Here is an 18,312-nt window from a genome sequence, read left to right on the forward strand (position 1 = left end):
ATGATCTAAATACAGAATTACACTGCACTGTGAAACAATGAGAATTATATTTTTTATTTTAGGGCCCCATAATAAACAACACAAAGTTAAAACGACCCTCATATTTCTTGAAATAATTTCACTGTTCTAATGTTTATTTGTGAAGTCAGCATTTTTTGCTTCTTATTGTTCTAATATTGAACATAAGGTACTCTGAGAGTCCTTCAATTACTTGAAGTAAATGGCAGCATGATCAGGAAAAAAAATCAATTATAGCCATACATAATACACAGGATTTATATCAAAATATCCAAAAAATTACTTCAATATGGTGTGCTAGAGTTATGTCTATTTTGAAAATGAAGAAAACCTTTCTCATTAAAAATACTCATGACACAAGGCAGTCAATGAACACTAGGAATGAGACTGTTACCATAGCTGTTGATGTGCATAGCATTGAGCTGATTGCCCAGCTGGGTGACAGGCGAAGTGGACACAGGACTTGGATAAGACGATTGTACAGAGGATGAATATGGTATGTAGGAGGGTGCTGTACTTTGGACAGGCGGAGGACCTGGAAATCTAGGAGAGAAAAAAGGATGTTAAATAATATCGTAGAGTTTCATACGCAAATGACATACAAATGTCAATAACTTGTACAATTAAGTAAGCCCATCTACTGGGCACCAGGCAAATGACCAATATTACATGCTAAGTCTTTAATTAATCTCGATATGAGTTCAAAATGAACCATGTAGCATCAACCCATATCTCTGCTCACAGGCTGAACATGTCAACATATTTAGAAGAAAAAATTTCGGGGCCGGCCCGGTGGCACAAGCAGTTAAGCGTGCACGCTCCACTGCAACGGCCCAGGGTTCGCCGGTTTGGATCCCCGGCGTGCACCGACGCACCGCTTGTCAAGCCATGCTGTGGCGGCATCCCATATAAAGTAGAGGAAGATGGGTGTGGATGTTGGCCCAGGGTCAGTCTTCCTCAGCAAAAAGAGGAGGATTGGCAGATGTTAGCTCAGGGCCGATCTTTCTCACACACACACAAAAATTCCTAGTGTAAACACAGAACCAGCTTTGGAAATCAATTTGGGAAGCTGAGCCCACCATAGCCTTGTCTATACTAGAGTTAATGATCAACAGAACAGAAACCAACAAAACTAAGATGCTTTGTGGTTGTATCTTTATGATCATTCTTCTTACAGACTACCCAGCTTTTAAACAAAAAGTCACCTGCACTATAATTTCAGTGAGCAGGACATTCGCTGCAAAATGGTACTTGAAAGCGAACAACCAAGTAAAAAGTTTTGAAATGGCTCATTTTTTCACTCTAATAATTTCATCACGTTTTACCTTTGATTTAGTTTGAACTTATTCTATGTTTATTTCTCCTTGTTTTGCATGAAACAGTGACCACCATCTGAACAGGGTTCTTATTATGGTTAATCTGCCAAGTGAGGGTAAAGTCTTCCCTTAAAAGTCAGATTATGACTTCCTATCAATTTTAAATTTTAAATAAAAACTGAATTTTCCCAGCTGGTACACTCTGATTTCAATTTCTCTGTAAACTGGAAATGATTTCCCTAGTGGTCCACGCTCTTGCGTTCCATCCTTCACCGCCACTGAGAGGTGAGGAGCAGAGCCCGAGAGGCCAGTGGCATCCTGAAGTCCCACAACTTATTTGTGACAAAACTGGGACTACCCTTTTCCCAGGTCTTAAGTGAGGACACTTTCCGAAACATGAAACTAATTTCCTCTTGTCATTTTTCTCTATATATCTCAAATTGAATAATTACTATAAACAAAACGTAAAATTAGGGGCCAGCCTGGTGGCGTAGCAGTTAAGTTCAAGCGCTCCACTTTGGTGGCCTGGGGTTCACAGGTTCAGATCCTGGGCGCGGACCTATGCACCACTTATCAAACCATGCTGTGGCAGCATCGCATATAAACCAGAGGAAGATGGGCACGGATGTTAGCCCAGGGGCCATCTTCCTCAGAAAAAAAGAGTAAGAATGACAACAGATGTTAACTCAGGGCTAATCTTCCTCAAAAAAAAAACAAAAAAAAAAGTAAAATTAACCTTCAAACTATTACTCTGTACGGTATTAAGTATATTTCAGAATGATGATATCCCACACTTTGAGTTAAATAGATGAATGATCAAAACGCTTTTTCTATGTAAAAGTACAAGCTATCCCACAGCAGACACTTGGTTATAAAAAGAGTTATACAGTTGGAGTGAATAACGTTTTAACCCAAACAATATTGCTAAGCAAAGCTGTCAATTTCTTCTCCTGTCAAAAATTGAAAAAAGACCAACACAGTTAGACTAAGCGTCCTTTGCTTTAAATAATTTGGGGGGGAAAAACCTGAATAAAGACAGAAAATATAAAAGTTAACATTCACAGTAAAAGTTTTCTTTATATCTCTAATCTATTAATGACACTAGGGGCGAAAAAGGTGGGGCAAAATATAATTAGTCTTACTTGACACATTTAAAATACATTGTGCTCACTTAAAAATGATTTCAAGAATTGTCTTAAAGATACATTTTGTAAATCCATTGTTTCATAAAAAGAAATCACTTCTTTTCTCGAGAAATGATACTTTTTGTCTTTTTGAAAACAGTCGTGGGGGATAGATATATGGAATAATTTCACACAGGCAGAATGCACATGCTCTATAAGAATATATTAGTGGGTGCACCGTGAGGCGTGCTTACACGGTTTGGATCTGATAAGCAGGAACTGGGAACCAATAATGAATTGGGGGAAGGGGTGTTATTCAACTGCTTGAGGAAAAGATTCCCAAAAACCTGTTCATAGATATTTTACAAATGTTAATACTGTTTTTAAAATTTTTGAATTATTTATTATATAGACATTATAAATAGGATGAAATATGTTTCAAATAGAAGTTATGACACAAGCAGCCTCAAGTATTATTTTTAACTTCACAAAAGGTTAAAGATTTAAAATATATAATGAGAGAATGTACAACCACTAGCCATGACTTTTTGACCCATAAATGCCTACTTATCCTTCATTGGTTAATATATGTCCTGGGATTAGGCTTTAGAAACTCACAAATAAATTTTTCTTTTTTCTGACCAACTTAAATGTTGTAAATCTTAATCAGATTTGAATTTTAAAAGCAAGTTTATCAACTTAAAAATAAAACAGTATTAAAGGGCTAACAAAAATTCTCACATACATAAGGGAAAAGAGATTAACAGAACATTTTCAACATACAAAGTGGTTTAATATTTTTCAATTTCATTACTTTACTAAATTAGTTTATCCAAGGTTGCACAGCATGTGGGTGTCAGAGCTTAGGTGAGAATCCAGGTCCTACAACCCCCCAGCCCAGAGACCTGGTGTGTGACCATGGGGAAGCCATGGTAAAAATGAGCAGATGGAGTGGAATGATCCCTGTCTCTGCTATAAATATAATGTGGTTAAAATTAAGACTCATATAGACAAATATTTCTCATGTTGATTACCTCATTTAACATGTTTCTGGGCTGAGCAACATTCAATTGTATATTTTAATTTACTGTTCCACTGAATGTCAGAAAAGGGCAGATTCACCATCAAAAAGTACAGTCAATAAAGAATTACTACCAGAGGATTAATAAAACACAAAAATTTAGCCTCAGTTTAATCCTCCACCTCTGGAGAGTTGACTCAGTTGTCTGTGGCCTGCTCAACCTCAAACACTTCTCATTTTCAAGTTTGCAACAAATTACTCAAGAAGTAGGCTGTATCCTGAAGTTTGTCAGAATTTGGAGATAAGGTGCCAAATTATTCAAGATTTGATTGAAACAAAATCTGGATTTTAAATACCCAGTTCATAGAGTAGAGAAAACAAAAACTATGCCAAATCATATCACTGCTTTCCACAAAAAAAATTAGAGAAAACAACTGTTCCTCTCATTTTTCTTGCTCCCTCCTTTCCCATTGCAACCAATTTCTTACTCAGTAGATCCACCCCTATCAGCTTCATTTGGGGAAGATGAGTCTACTCTCACACCCCTCCCCCAATTCATCATATCTTAGTCAAAACAGATCACTCACAATTGACTCACTGACTTTTCCCCTTATAATTGAAAAATGGATTTTTAGGTTGTAGATTTTATTTAATAGATTAATCCTACCCAGCAGTAACCCTCTGAAGATAACTTTCATACCACTTACAAGTTTAAGACATTTATTCTGCCTCATGTGAGATCAAAAGGACAAATGACTAGATATGATTTTTAAATTTTATGAAACATTACCTTTGAAATAATAATATTTTAAAAATAAAAATTATATATTTTAAATTTAAATGATATAACGACTCTAAATTACTCTTGTTTTTATTCAACAGTTTAGATATGGTAAAAATTGAGAGATTTCTTTGATGAGTCCCCTAAGCACAAACAACTCCAATGAAGTGCCATAATCATCAAAGAAAGGTCGTGCATGCACCATCTACGCTCTCTGACAACCCCTGTCATCAGACTGGTGTAATTCATCTGTCCAATCACTGTGCCATTTGCCCTTGCATTGAACTATATACACAGAAATAGGTCCCATGAGGGCAAGGTAGCGTAGTAACCATGGAGGCTTAGCCCGAGTACAAGACTTTTCCCTCATGGTTCAAGTGAAAGCAAGTGAATAGTGGAGGAAAGGGGCAAAATCTGTCAGTGTTTCCCTGGAAATCACAATAAAAGCAGATTCCTACACTGAGCTGCCATGAGTAGCTAGATTGAGCCAGCAGGAAGGACAAGCTACAGACACCAGACTTTCTATAGCCCGTGGAAACGGTATTGATAACTGCTCACATGGACTGAGTCCTTCATGGGCACTGTGCACTGTGCAAGGTTCTTTGCATGTGTTAGTCACTGACATCCTCACAACCACATTATTATTGTTACAGTTGTGATGAGGAAACCAAGGCACATGGAGGCTAAGTAACTTATCCAGCCAGTAACCGCTTGAGCCAAGAGTAGCAAACATGTCCTGACTCTAGAGTTGATGCTCTTCTTCAGACGTTGTGCTGAGCTCACAACTGCACAGCCAGGGTCTGTCTGATGGCAAAGTCTGTGATTGACTTAGTCCTCTGCAGCCTAATTCAAGTGAACCAAAAAGACTAGTTCAATCTAGGCTAATACAGTGACCAAACCTCTTCCCAACTTAAAGCACCTGTTTGATCTTTGCATTTCTTCTGAAAAAAAGTCCGAGATGCTTGGCAGTTCACAACAATGAACTTTTCCAGATCTTCTCCCCTCTACTCTGGACTGAGAATTCTATTTCCTCATTTTACAGGGAAGAAAATGAGGCCCAGAACCTTCACCAGCATCACACAGCTGGTTAATTGCTCGAACCAGAAGAGGCTTCTTGGTTCTCAGTCTGTCTGCTCTCCCCTCATGCCCCACCAGACCTGTGAGACAAGAGGCAGTAGGGTCAGGTCCCCAGTCAGGCCCTTTGACTTCTGGCTCCTTGCTCAAACCACAATCACATGTAAACTGAATTACTTAGACTCATCCTGTTTCCTGCATTAACCCTCACTCTGCATCTCACAGCTACCATTTCAATGGCAAATGTTACCACGACAACAAGAGCGGGGAAATGTCAACCTCACGGATGCTCTGTAAGAGAATTAGCTGGATAATATAAAAAATTCCAGGAGGAATTTTCCCACTATCAGGATTACAGGCTCCTTGAAAAGGTAACTAAATGGCTTTACCATTAGCAGGGTCCACATTCACACTAGGGGGTTACTCCTCCCCGAACTACAACCCTGCAGCCTAACAACCTGGGAAAGGAACCCGGGAAATGAAGCCTCTGGGTAATCCTTGGAGAAATTCCCAAGTAAACACTGTCTACAGCATGGCACCGGGATTCTCAACAGCAACACCTCCCAGGACAAACCGTAATGGGATTTCCAGCAGGACAGGTGTGATGCTGGCTCCTTCCCAGGGGACAGTTCCAGGTGGGTTGCAGGGCTCTAAATATCTCATACATATGTCTCATACCTTGGCTTCTCCAGGCCTGCCTCCCACTTTTCCCTTCCTTAATTTATTATAAACACAAAGACAAGATCTATTTCCTGTGTTGTTTTTACTATCACCTTGCCTTTTGAGAATCCCTCACTGGCATCTGTGTGCCGTCCTCATCAAATCTATAATCTTTACCGTTGCCGCAGTCTCATTTAATTTTTAAAATATTTATTAAGCACCTACTGGCACTGAGCTCAGTTCTGTGAAGGATTCAAGAGAATAGGTGATTTAAAATTTTACTGAGGAATACAGGCCATAGATATCTGAAGGAATTAGAAATTAATACAAAATCCTAAAATAAGATGAATATAACCCAAAACTAAAATGTGCAGTATGGATACAAGTAATTTTTTATGTATTTTTTAATATGTACTAGTATTGGGTTTTTTCCACTCCTAACTTTTCTAAATACTTTGTTTCCTAGGGCAGTTTTCTAGTGGATCCTTTCAAGGATGTGGGCGATATCACGAGGTCAAACTGTCAATCAATAAATATGCAAGTTTGGCCGGGACACGTGAGACACTTTTAGTAGAATCTACACAGGAGGGTTGGAATCTACCCAGCTCACCTTTGGGGAGGATGACCGTGGGCATGGGCTCCATTCTGGCCAATCTGATGGGGTCCAGGAGGTGGAGGACCCTGAGGCAACAACCCCCCAGGAGTGGCAGCCCCCAAAGGCCCTGCTGGCTTCATCATACCTGCAATGGAAGGGCATGAATTTAGAAGAGTATGGAAGTGCAAAGAGAGAAGACGCAAAGACATTACGCTAAAAATGCAAACTAGGAAGGGAGGGTGGTTAAGGTTCAAGCTCTCCTTTAAACTTGCTCTAACCCTCACAGGCCTATCAACACCAGGCCCTGGCATAGTTATTTGACCATCATATGATAGGAGAGCAGAAAAGAAAGGAAGCATTTTAACTCTAAACAGAAGAAGTAACCTACGCATTTGGTAGAGGCACCTTGACAGAACACACTATCACACAAAGAATGCTAGAATGCAAAATGAAAAATGCCAGCTAGAAATCAGAAAATAAATGAGGGAAAAAAACCAATATGAGGCATCATAAAGCATCCTAACTCTAGTATAGAAAAAAAAAAAATGACCTCTAAAATGCCTTTATTTGAGTTACAGCATGAGAAAGGCAAACGGAGAGGAGCATCTGTTTCTCCAACAAACCCAGAGCACAGCCCTCAGAGTTACTGATTTCTCCAGGATTCCCAACAGTAGGGTGATCAATACTGAGGGACTGCACAAGTCATCACACTTGCTCATACAAAACACGGGATCACACGTGACTACTAGATGCTCCCTGCAGTGACTGTGTGTTCACTGACAAGCAGCTCTTCTCAAACAGAGATCTTGAAAGGTTTCTCCTTAGGACTGTTCTCAGACATTCTTCTCTTTTCCTCTAGAGAAACTGTGGTCCAAGAGAAAAATCATTGAGCTAGAAAAATCACTGGAGCAGTTCCAGGCCCCACCCGGCCACCTACTAGCAGATGAATGGCACTGGACAAGAAGTTTATCTTTGAGGACCTCAGTTTCCCCTCACTGCGAAAGGAAAGGCTTAGCCTAGATTCCCTGTGACACCCTTTTCTAGCCTTGTAAAAGAAAAAGTGCATTTTTTTTCTATTTTCTGTCTCCACTTCCATCCCGCTTGTTTTTGCCCCAGCCCATCCAATTTACTTTTGACCCGACCCTCCTCTCGGGCCCCATCATCAATGGCCTCCTAGCTGCCTTCTGTGCACACCTCTGTCTGACCTCATGATGTAGTTCACACTCAACATCTCTTTTGTTCTTTTACCTTTCTCTAGAAAGTTTATTCCCTCAGTTAACAAGGGAATTGACTAGAGGACCTGGCAGCCGCCCATGAAGAGTTCTTATATTGTCATCATAATACTTTCAAGAGCATGCTTTCAAACGCCTGGGTAATCCAGAATGAAATATAACCAGTGAAGTGGCAGTTTTCATGAATAATAATATTGAAACTTTTACAAAAAGTTTCTTCTCTTATTTATTTTTTTTTTTTAAAGAGAAGCAAGCTTCTCTCTCTTGCTCTCTTTTGTTTTTTTTGTGAGGAAGATCAGCCCTGAGCTAACATCCATGCTAATCCTCCTCTTTCTGCTGAGGAAGACCGGCCCTGAGCTAACACCTATTGCCAATCCTCCTCCTTTTTTTTCCCTTGTTCTTTTTTTCCCTCCCCAAAGCCCCAGTAGATAGTTGTATGTCATAGCTGCACATCCTTCTAGTTGCTGTATGTGGGACGCGGCCTCAGCATGGCCGGAGAAGCGGTGCGTCGGTGCGCGCCCGGGATCCGTACTGGGGCCGCCAGTAGCGGAGCGCACGCACTTAACCGCTAAGCCACGGGGCCGGCCCCAAATATTCTTTCTTATAACACTACATTTTTATATAAAGTTCTAAACCCCAAACCCAGCAAAGTTAGAAAAACATGAGACGTGCAGTGACACAGACTTGGGTTTGAATTCATTCCCTACAGATAAGAGCTGTGACCCTGACAGGATACTTTTATCTTTTGAAACCTGGACTTTTAGCACTGTGTCATGGCAATAATGTCCCCTGTCTCCAAGGATTTTTCTGAAAATTAAATGAAGCAATAGGTACGAAAGCATCCATAAGTATGACAGACAATGCCTGATATATAAAGGAAATCACTCGACAAATCTGTTCCCTCTCTCTGGCCATATCCCTTGCCCTCCTTTTTCCAAGGATCTATATTCTAACAAGACATATACACCACAATTCCATGCACACTTGTATTTTCATTTTTAAAATATTATTTGAACATTAATTTATTTATTTTAATTTATTTTATTTTTTATTTTTGTGAGGAAGATCAGCCCTGAGCTAACATCCATGCCAATCCTCCTCTTTTTGCTGAGGAAGACTGGCCCTGGGCTAACATCTGTGCTCAGCTTCCTCCACTTTATACGGGACGCCGCCACAGCATGGCCTCACAAGCAGTGCATCGGTGTGCGCCCGGGGTCCTAACCCGGGCCGCCAGCAGCAGAGTGCGCACACTTAACCACTACGCCACGGGGCAGGCCCCTGAACATTAATTTAAACATTATTTTAATTTGAACATAATAGAACATTAATTTAAAACATTATGTTGAACAAAAGTAGAAAACCCACAACACTAGCATTAAAATAGTAAATAACTACATGCACTACAAGAAACCAAAGAGGGCCAGCCCCGGTGGCCTAGTGCTTAAGTTCGGCGTGCTCTGCTTTGGCAGCCTGGGTTTGGTTCCCGGAGCAGACCTACACCACTCGTCAGTGACCATGCTGTGACAGTGGCTCACATACAAAAATAGAGGAAGACGGCCACAGATGTTAGCTCAGGGCAAATTTTCCTCAGCAAAACAAATAAATAAATAAATAAAAAGCGTTTCCCCTTAAAAAAAAAAAGAAACCACAGATATTCTCATTTCTTAAATAAGTAGGTAAATAACAATTTCATCAACAACTCTCACATGTTTAGAGAATCAAAAAACAGTTCTCAGAGTTACTCATGTCTGGGCATTCCCATGTGTGTGTGAGATGCACATGTTAATAAACTTCTGTTTGTATACAAAAACAAAAACAGTTCTCATACGCTCAAGCAGAACTGCTATACACCAATCTTACTAAAATGTTCTTTCCCTTTTATCTTTGGAAATCAACTCTATGGCAATGATTCGAACTCATTCTTGCTTGGCATATATTCAACATGCCTTGGCGGCACTAAGAGCTCTTATGGAAAAGACAACCATGTAAACAATTACCGTGCCATGTGAGGAGTGTCATAATATGCAGAGGGACTGCCTAACTCTTCCTAGGGGAGTCAAGGAGAGTTCAGAGAGGAAGGATCTGAATCTTGAAGGACAAGCAGGTGTTTTCTTAGTACAGAGACAGGACAGAAGATTCCAGTCAGAGAGCAAGCTTGAGCGAAGATGTGAGAGAGCATGGTGTGACCAAGGACTGGCAAAAGACTCAGTGTAGAGAGACTGTAGGGGAAAGTGGCCGGAGCAGAGGGTGTCCAAGTTGGGTGGAGAGACAGCAAAGTCCTGTGTGTCATTTGGACTCTATCCTCAGGGCAAAGGGACAATGACAGTATCATTATTATCTGCAAAGTCATAGTCTTCCCCTGGACACCTGACTGGCATTTTCAAAACTGACCAGAGATAAACAGAAATCAGGTTCTTTATAGAGCAGTATGAGAATTTTAACATGAAAGGAAAACTATATCATGAGAAAGAACTAACTATGCTTATGCCACAAGAAAAATATCTAAAATCAGAAACTGGTTTTTAACATAGGGGTAGATATTGTAGACTAGCTCACCCAATACCAATTCCAATTCCTTTCTGGCTTGCCTTTCTGTATGGTCCTGAGCTGGAAAGATGGAATCTCCATTTCCCAGACTCCCTTACAAATTGGGTTGTGATGTGCTCTGAATTCGTCAAAGCAACACACCTGTGGGAGACTCTGGCCAGGGGCAGAGATGGTGGTTCTGGGGTAGAAAGGCAGTAGACGCTGATGGAATAGCCCTGCATGAGATGTGCATTTCTATGGACTGCATAGTCCCAAGCCTGGTTCTCCACCTCTCTCTAATATTATCTTAGCTTCCAGATACCCTTTAACAAATCCCTTTCCACTAGAGTGGTTTCTGTTATCAGCAAAAGAACCCTGACCAAAACATCACAGAAAAGCATACCTTGAATTTGGCCTGGATCTGACACACTAAAACCAAAATTGAAAACCATTTGTGAAAAAAATGTTAATCTAAAATAAACAAAGATAAGCTCCCTATTTACAGGGAGAATCTTAACAGCTGTCATTCCTACGGCACTGCGGTGGTGGTGGTGTACGTACATAAGTTCACTATTTATTAAAAGCCTCACCACCCCCACGGCTCTTACCCTACTTCCAGGACATCAACGGTTCTTGCCTCTCAGCTTCCAGAGCAGTGGTCCTCAGCCAGGGGTGATGTTGCCCCTGAAGGGACGTTTGGCAATGTCTAGGATTTGGGGTTGCCACAGCTTGGGGGCAGAGGTGACGGTAGGAGAGGGAATATGGGTGTCTAATGGGTAGAGGCCAAAGGATGCTGCTGAGTGTCCTATAACACAGCACAGCCTCCCACCACAAAGAATTAGCTGGCCCCAAATGTCAACGGTGCTGAGGATGAGAAACCCTGCTCCCGAGAGCAGTGTGCCCAGAGAGCAGAGCTGGATTCCTCTGCCACACCTTCTAATGTGGAGCGTAACTCCTCTTAAAATATACACGGGACTGTGAACCTTCCTAGCTTAAAACACTTCAGTGGCACCCTACTGCCCTTAAAATAAAGCCTAAATAAAGGCAGAAGATGGCCCCACTCTCCACTCCAGGCACCCCCTCACTGCTCGCACTCTACACCCAGCCATGCTGAACCTCTTGCAGGTCCTCAGAAGCGCCGCCTCCCCATCACCCCACCCCACCCCCACCCGCCGCCCAGCCAACAGCCTCCATACCTGGCCAACTCCAGCGCATCTTTCAGCTCATTCCCTCCCGGAAGACTCCCTTCACCCATAAGCCTTGCTGAGGTGTCCCCGCTGCGTGCTTCCACACCACCCTCCACTTCCTTGAGGCTACCGCTTCCCCCAAATTGTAACTGTCAATTTACTTAATGCACGTCCCACTAGATAAGCATGCACTCTCAGAACCCGCATTAGGTTTATTTGATTCATTGTAATATCACCACTAGTATTTTGCTCACTCAATAAATCTGTTACTACATAGCACTACCATTACAACAACGCAATTAAGAGGCACAAATGGAGATACGGTACGTGAGAAACACAAAGCCGGAGTTAGCACTGGCCAGACCAATGGTAGAACAGATCCTTCACGGAACCACCACTAGGATGCCTGTCAGAAAACCAACAAGAGGGTCACCAAAAGACTAGAAAAGAAGGCACATGATGACTGAAGATTAAGAGATCTATCGTTATTCAGCACAGAGAAATAAAGGCTAAGGTAATTTAGTGACAGCCTTAAATAATTAAATAAAACACCATAATTTATAGAAAGGTATATTTACACAGAGGCTAACAGCCTGGTATCCGACTGAGAAATAAATAAGGAGAAACAGATTTAAATTAAAGCATGAAGGATTTAATGCAACAAAGATAGTTTTTAAAAATATTGGTAAACACCAGCTTGTTTTGCTGACGAATGCCGCAGCTCGTCATTCACTTATTTGTTGAATAAACATTTCACGAGGGCCTCCTCTGCCCCAGGCACATCTATTATAACACAGTGTGCTAACTGGTATAAAGGCCTGCACAGGTGTTAGGAGAACACAAAAGAAGAAGAGCATTTATAAACAAGCTTGAGGAAGAATCGTGGTCAGAAATGCCTGTAAGCACCACAATCGAACTGAGTCTGAAGGAGGAGCCTGAGGATAAACCCTGCTGGGAGGATCACGTGGAGGCACGGACTGGCTTTCTCGACTGGCTTTCTGGTAGCGGGGAGTGCGAATCAAGGGCCAAGTGCAAACCAGCCTCCAAATAACTAATTGCTCAGCACCACTGGAGTAATGTTGTGGGAATGTGGCAGACAAGCTGAAAAAAGAAAATGGGTAACTAATGAAGGCCTAAGGAGCTTAAAACACAATGAGGGCCAATGGGAAGCCATAAAAGGTTTTAAGCAAAAGAAAGTCAGAATTAGATTTGTATGCTCTAAAAACCCCTCCAGCACAGGACTAGGTCGTTTGGAGAAAGGCAGTATTGGAGAGAGGGATAATGGTTAAGAGACTATTTTGGTAATCCAGGTGAGAGATGGATGGCTTGCACAAGAGTGACAGGAGGATAGAAAGGGGGAAGCAGGAAGGAAAGATGTTTACAATTATCCAAAAGAATTTTGGAGACCAATTGGATTGAAGAAAGTAAAAGGGAGAGATTTTTTTTTTAATTTTCTTTTTTTTTGAGGAAGATTGGCCCTGAGCTAACAACATTCGATGCCAGTCCTCCTCTTTTTGCTGAGGAAGATTGGCCCTGGGCTAACATCCGTGCCCATCTTCCTCTACTTTATATGGGCCACCACAGTATGGCTTGACAAGCAGTGCGTTGGTGCGCACCCGGGATCTGAACCTGCCAACCCTGAGCAGCCGCAGCGGAGCATGTGCACTTAACCGCTATGCCACCAGGCCAGCACTGGGAGAGATTTTTTTAAATAATGAAAGTTTCTAATTTGTATAAATGAATGAGTGAGATATGGAATGCCAGAAAAAGTAGGTTTTATGAAAAAAATACTGAACTGTTTGGGACATGATGAGTTTGATGTGCCTATGTAAATAGGTAAGCAATTGAAAATATGGGTCTGGAGTCAGGAGAGACATCTGGGTCAGAGCAATAGATCTGAGAGACTAGCACTTCATATGGGAATGACCCAGGATTTAGGGAATTCCCGTGGATTTAGGGAAAAATTCGTGGAGAGGAGAGAAGTGAAGATAGAACAAAGAAGGAGAAACAGCAATGCTTAAGAGTCATGTAGAAGAAGGGAGACTCCTTAGAAAGAGACGTTCAGAACGCCACCAAGAAAAATAACAAAAGGATAGTGTCATTGAAACCAACAGAGAAGAGAGTTTTTATAAATAAGAGCAGTAAACAATGTCAAATTGAAAGAGGACAGGACAGCCTCTACTGCATTTGGTAATAGGAGGCCACCGATGACCATGGTGGGAGAAGGGGAAAGGTGATGGCGGCCCAAGCTTGGAGTGGAGACTGCGCTGAGCCATGGAGGGATGGAGGGGCAAGGATGGAGAGTCACTGAGTAAAGAGAGCGCTTGTTGGAGAAGATGGCTGTGAAGGGAGGAAGGAAGGGCGAATAATACTGAGAGTTATACTTAGTGTTGTCTGTTTTCTGGGGAGTCCTGGGTATGAATCCTGTCTACACCATCAGCTCGCAACCTTGGATAAATCAAGGTATACCAGACATTCAGTGTTCTTAGCTGGAAACTCAGGGCTAATAATCTGCTGCATACCACTGTATGAGGATTAAATAAAATAATACACGTAAAGCTTTTAGGACCAGTTTTTGATACATGGTAAACACTCAAAAAAAGGTAATTTATAATTAGCGTTGTATATAAACACTGAGAGTGAATGAACCACTAGATAGAGAGACACTGGAGAAAGAGGAGTTAATGGTTCCTACAAAATCCAGAAAGGCAAGACTATAGATGTTACGCGGAGGACTGGTTCTGGACGAGAGGAGGTTTTTAAATATTAGGGGCGGACTAAATCATAAGGCTGACTTTCCACAGGAAATTCACAGTCTCAGAGCATCTTCTGCAGCAAACCGTGTGTGGCTGCTCCCATCAAGCCTCTCCACAGTGCTTTCCTCACCTCACGCTGTCTCTGCACTCCATCTGAGTCAGTCTGAGGGAACCCCAGGAGACACTCACTGACATACACAGCCCATGCACACGAAGGAACAGAGCTGAATTCCTCAGCTTTCTCTCAGAAGCCCCAAGAACTGTCTTACGCAAATATTTTCAGAGAATTTGGGACCATCAGACCTGCAACAAGCTAGTATTAGCCTCACCCCTGACCCTGAAACTTGGTCCCTCAGAGTAGCCCCTTGATGAAGGGAGGTGGCCTCTTGGTGTCAACTGCCATCAGAGCAATAGTGGTCCTACTCCATTACTCCTCTTTTTCCCACCTCTGACCCAAAAGTCAAGATTCCCTGCTGGGTACCCTATTTTAAAGCAACCAATATTGTTGTTCAATAATGATTTCAAGGCAAGGCCATGTTTTTCTTGTTATTATTATCATCGAATAATCCTTAGTGTGCAAATCTAATGATATTTTTTCAACATCGAAATTGATTTTATATGATTGCCAAAACCACTTTACTGTATGTGTATATATATATATTTAGTGTATAACATATATATTTAGTATACAATATGTATTAAGTATATAACATATTTAGTATATACAGCATATATGTATTTATATATATATACAAATTTTTTATTGAATGTTTACAATAAACTTACACCACTACTAATAGCAAGAGCAAGTCTAGCAGTAAAAATAGAACACCCAGGAAGCTTCTTTGTTTCAATCTATATTTTCAAATCAAACTCGTTTTGATCCATGCAATAATCAAATGGATAATGTAGGCTTCTTCAATGAGAGCCTTTTCTAAATGGTCCTATAATCTCAAGCCACTGCATCATATAATGATAACTCCATGCTCTCAAAGCTGCTCTTTCAGAACATCTTACATCTCTGAGCCTTAGAAGTCAATAACCAGAAACATAGGTCAAGATAATGTACTTTACCTGGTGGAGAAGCTGCATGAGACGGGTCCCCATAATGTCCATAATTCAGTGGAGAAAGGCCTATCCCAGACTGGGATTGGGAATAAGGGGGTGTAGCTACATAACCTTGTTGACTCATTATGAAAATATCATTCCAAGAAATAGTTCTACAAAAGAACCCTGCAACAGAAGAAAAAAAAATGTCAACAAAAGGGTATGAGTCATTTAATCCTATTAAAAATATAATCACTGTTAATAAATGCTTATGACGGTTTGAGGAAAGGTACAATTATCAGATGCCTGAGACATCTTCATATTATACAATATATCATATCATTATCCCCTAAAAAGGCTCTAACCATAGCTCTATGGAACTCAGGAACTCACTTCTATATCGTCCTGGGCAAATTCTCAGGCATGAAATCTGAATAACAACTGCCAATCACTTTTTCAATGGAAGATGGAAACGTTTCACAGACTCTCTCTTGTAAGTGTATCTACTGTTTCTGTGCCTCTGGTTCCCATGGCCCATTTCTGCACAGAGGATGCCACTGGCAATAGACACATGTCATTCAATGGACTGACCAGCAGAACTGGCAGTAGTCTGCGATCAGATGTCCTATGAGGTGTCATTGTAGTGCTGTCCTAATTTGTCATTATAATCAGGCAGCTAGGACAAAGAAAAATCAGTAGTCCAACAAATACAACAGAAGATAAAGAAGTTGATAATGGACTTTTGAGCCATAAATTGACCAAACCAAGTAGCACTGAGAGTTGTGTGTGGTTTCTCAAAGACGACAGACTTTCTTTATGATTTGAATATCGCACCTCTAAGAACAAACACACATATATTTAAGGAACCAAGAAAAGAAGTGCGATTTCATGTGTTTAGACACATACACACACACACACACACACAAATACAACAGATCTATCTTGATTCTACTCAGAAGCTAAACATCAATTTGTTTTAATTTTTCCATTTTTTCCAGGTTTCACAAACTAAGAGACATTTCATAGAAGTGACTACTCTCAAAAAAGTTTTATAACAGAAAAAGCTCTGAATCCTCTCAAGAGAGGTGGGTTTCCACTCCAAATCTGCTAGTACTTAGCTGTGGGACATGCAATAAGCTGAAGAACCTCTCTGGGCCTCAGTGCCCTCTTACAAAATGAAGCCTTAAAAGCCTTTCTGGATGTAAAACACGGATTCTACCATTTCTCTGCCGTTTCTTCACCCAGCATAGGACTAGTCTTTCTTTTGTTATTTTATGATGCTATCTGCTAAGGTAAAAGATCGATGATACCTGCTAAGATGTGAAATAGATCTACATTCAGGAAATAGCATTCTTCATTTGGTTTCATTTTCATATTAAACTCTACATTTCCAAAATTAAAGCAACCAAGGAAAAATATTATAAAATCACCTTCGTCTCCGCGGAAGGGGAGAACTAAACAGAGGAGAGAGAGAGGCAAAGGCCTGCGGGTCCACCTTGTTCCTGACAACGCTTTTCCCTCCTCCCCCTTAGCCGAGAGAGACGTGGCAGCCTGAGCTTCGGGCAAGCTCTTCTACACAAGCACTTTGGGAAGTCAGCGGGAACACACCTACGCAGCAGCCTGTTGCTGAGTGACAGAAAAGAAAGGCAGGGATGTTCACTCCCAAGAGCAGGAAGCAGCCGGGTCCTTCTTAACCGGTCCTGGGAGGAATTGGCTTCCTCACGCAACCCAGTTTGCCACGTCAAACTTCCTCACACAGAGCACCAAGTTACAGAAACCTGAGTCAGCTTCAAGCGGCGACATGGCAAGAAGCCACTTGGCATGAGCAGGCCTAGGATCAAAATCTGGGGAGCTCCGATCCCGGAACAACCGCCAGCCCACTGTCGCTCGACAACTCTAGCCTAGGTGCACCTCTCACCCTGGACCAAGAGCCGATTTGGACAAATCAGTTTCACAGTTGGGATGTCCCGAAGCTTGAAGATACAGTTGCCATTTTTACAATGGATGTTTCCAACATCCCTTCCTCCAAAAAGAGGAAATTAAGTTGATACGGAGACGAGAAAGCCGCTGGCAGTGGCACTGGAATACTGCGGCTACTGAGGACCCTAACCAGGCAGTTCCAGCATCCCCAGACCCAAAGATGGGGGCGGGTAACAAATGCCCACGCCCACCCCCCCCAACCCACCTCCTATTATTAAACTCCAAGAAAAGGCTAAAGGAGCAAAGTATGAGGTCTCCTCGGCTGCCCCTGCCGCAGGTGAGCATCCAGCCTCTCGCCACCGCCATCCCAGGCCGGGCACCGCACCCCGCTCCACCGGTGCCTGGGGAGGGGGCTGTCCCGCCCGCGCGCAGCGAGGCCGGGCGCGCATTACCTGCTCGGCTGCCGCACGCCGCGGGCTCCCGAGAGCCTGCGCTCTGCTCCGTGTGCCGCTCGCCCCCGGCGCCCCCGCTCCCGCCGCGCCTTTCCCGGCCCGGCGGCCCCGCAGCCCGGTCTCGCGCGCGGAGTTGCAGCTGGGCTGGGAACTGCCACGTCAAACCCTCTCCCGGCCGCGCGCCCCCGGCGCCGGCTCCGACCGGCGGCCGCGCTCCCGCCGGCGCACGCGCACAGACTCCGGCGGAGGGGGCGGGCCCGGGGCGGGGCCGGGCCCCCGAGCCCGGTCGGCGCGCTCGCCACTCGACCTCCCGTCTCTCTCTTTTCGCCCTTTCCTGTCTGTTTCTTGTTTTTTGTTTTTCTCCCCTCCAACGGGTCAAAGATTTTAACGCTGTTGCTAAATCAGAGCCACACTTTCACCGTGGAGCCCCGCAGGAAGGAGGGAGTGCGTCCTGAGGGTTCATTCATTCTTTCATTCAACAGGTTGCAGGTTCAACCATTCATTCATCCCATATTACTTGAGTAACTACGACATTCCAGGTACTGCTCTGCCGAAAGAGGAAGGTGCAGGATCGCGGACCTCGAGGAGTGACAGTTTAAAGGC

General features: G+C 42.7%; 1 protein-coding gene across 2 annotated transcripts in view; it reads right to left on the bottom strand.

Moving 5' to 3' along the window:
* The window catches only part of SEC24D (SEC24 homolog D, COPII coat complex component), a 100,672-nt gene extending 82,791 nt beyond the window's left edge, over positions 1–17,881 (bottom strand). For both annotated transcript variants that reach the window (XM_058549967.1, XM_058549966.1), the window contains exons 1-4: positions 17,710–17,881; positions 15,365–15,523; positions 6,605–6,734; positions 413–561 (exon numbers count right to left, since the gene is read on the bottom strand). In XM_058549967.1, coding sequence (XP_058405950.1) covers positions 413–561; positions 6,605–6,734; positions 15,365–15,482 — 397 coding nt within the window. In that variant the 5' untranslated portion in view covers positions 15,483–15,523; positions 17,710–17,881. The remainder of the gene's footprint in view (positions 1–412; positions 562–6,604; positions 6,735–15,364; positions 15,524–17,709) is intronic.
* Between the last annotated feature and the right edge of the window lie 431 nt (positions 17,882–18,312).

Source organism: Diceros bicornis, chromosome 11, assembly GCF_020826845.1.
Source record: "Diceros bicornis minor isolate mBicDic1 chromosome 11, mDicBic1.mat.cur, whole genome shotgun sequence".
Lineage (NCBI taxonomy): Eukaryota > Metazoa > Chordata > Mammalia > Perissodactyla > Rhinocerotidae > Diceros > Diceros bicornis.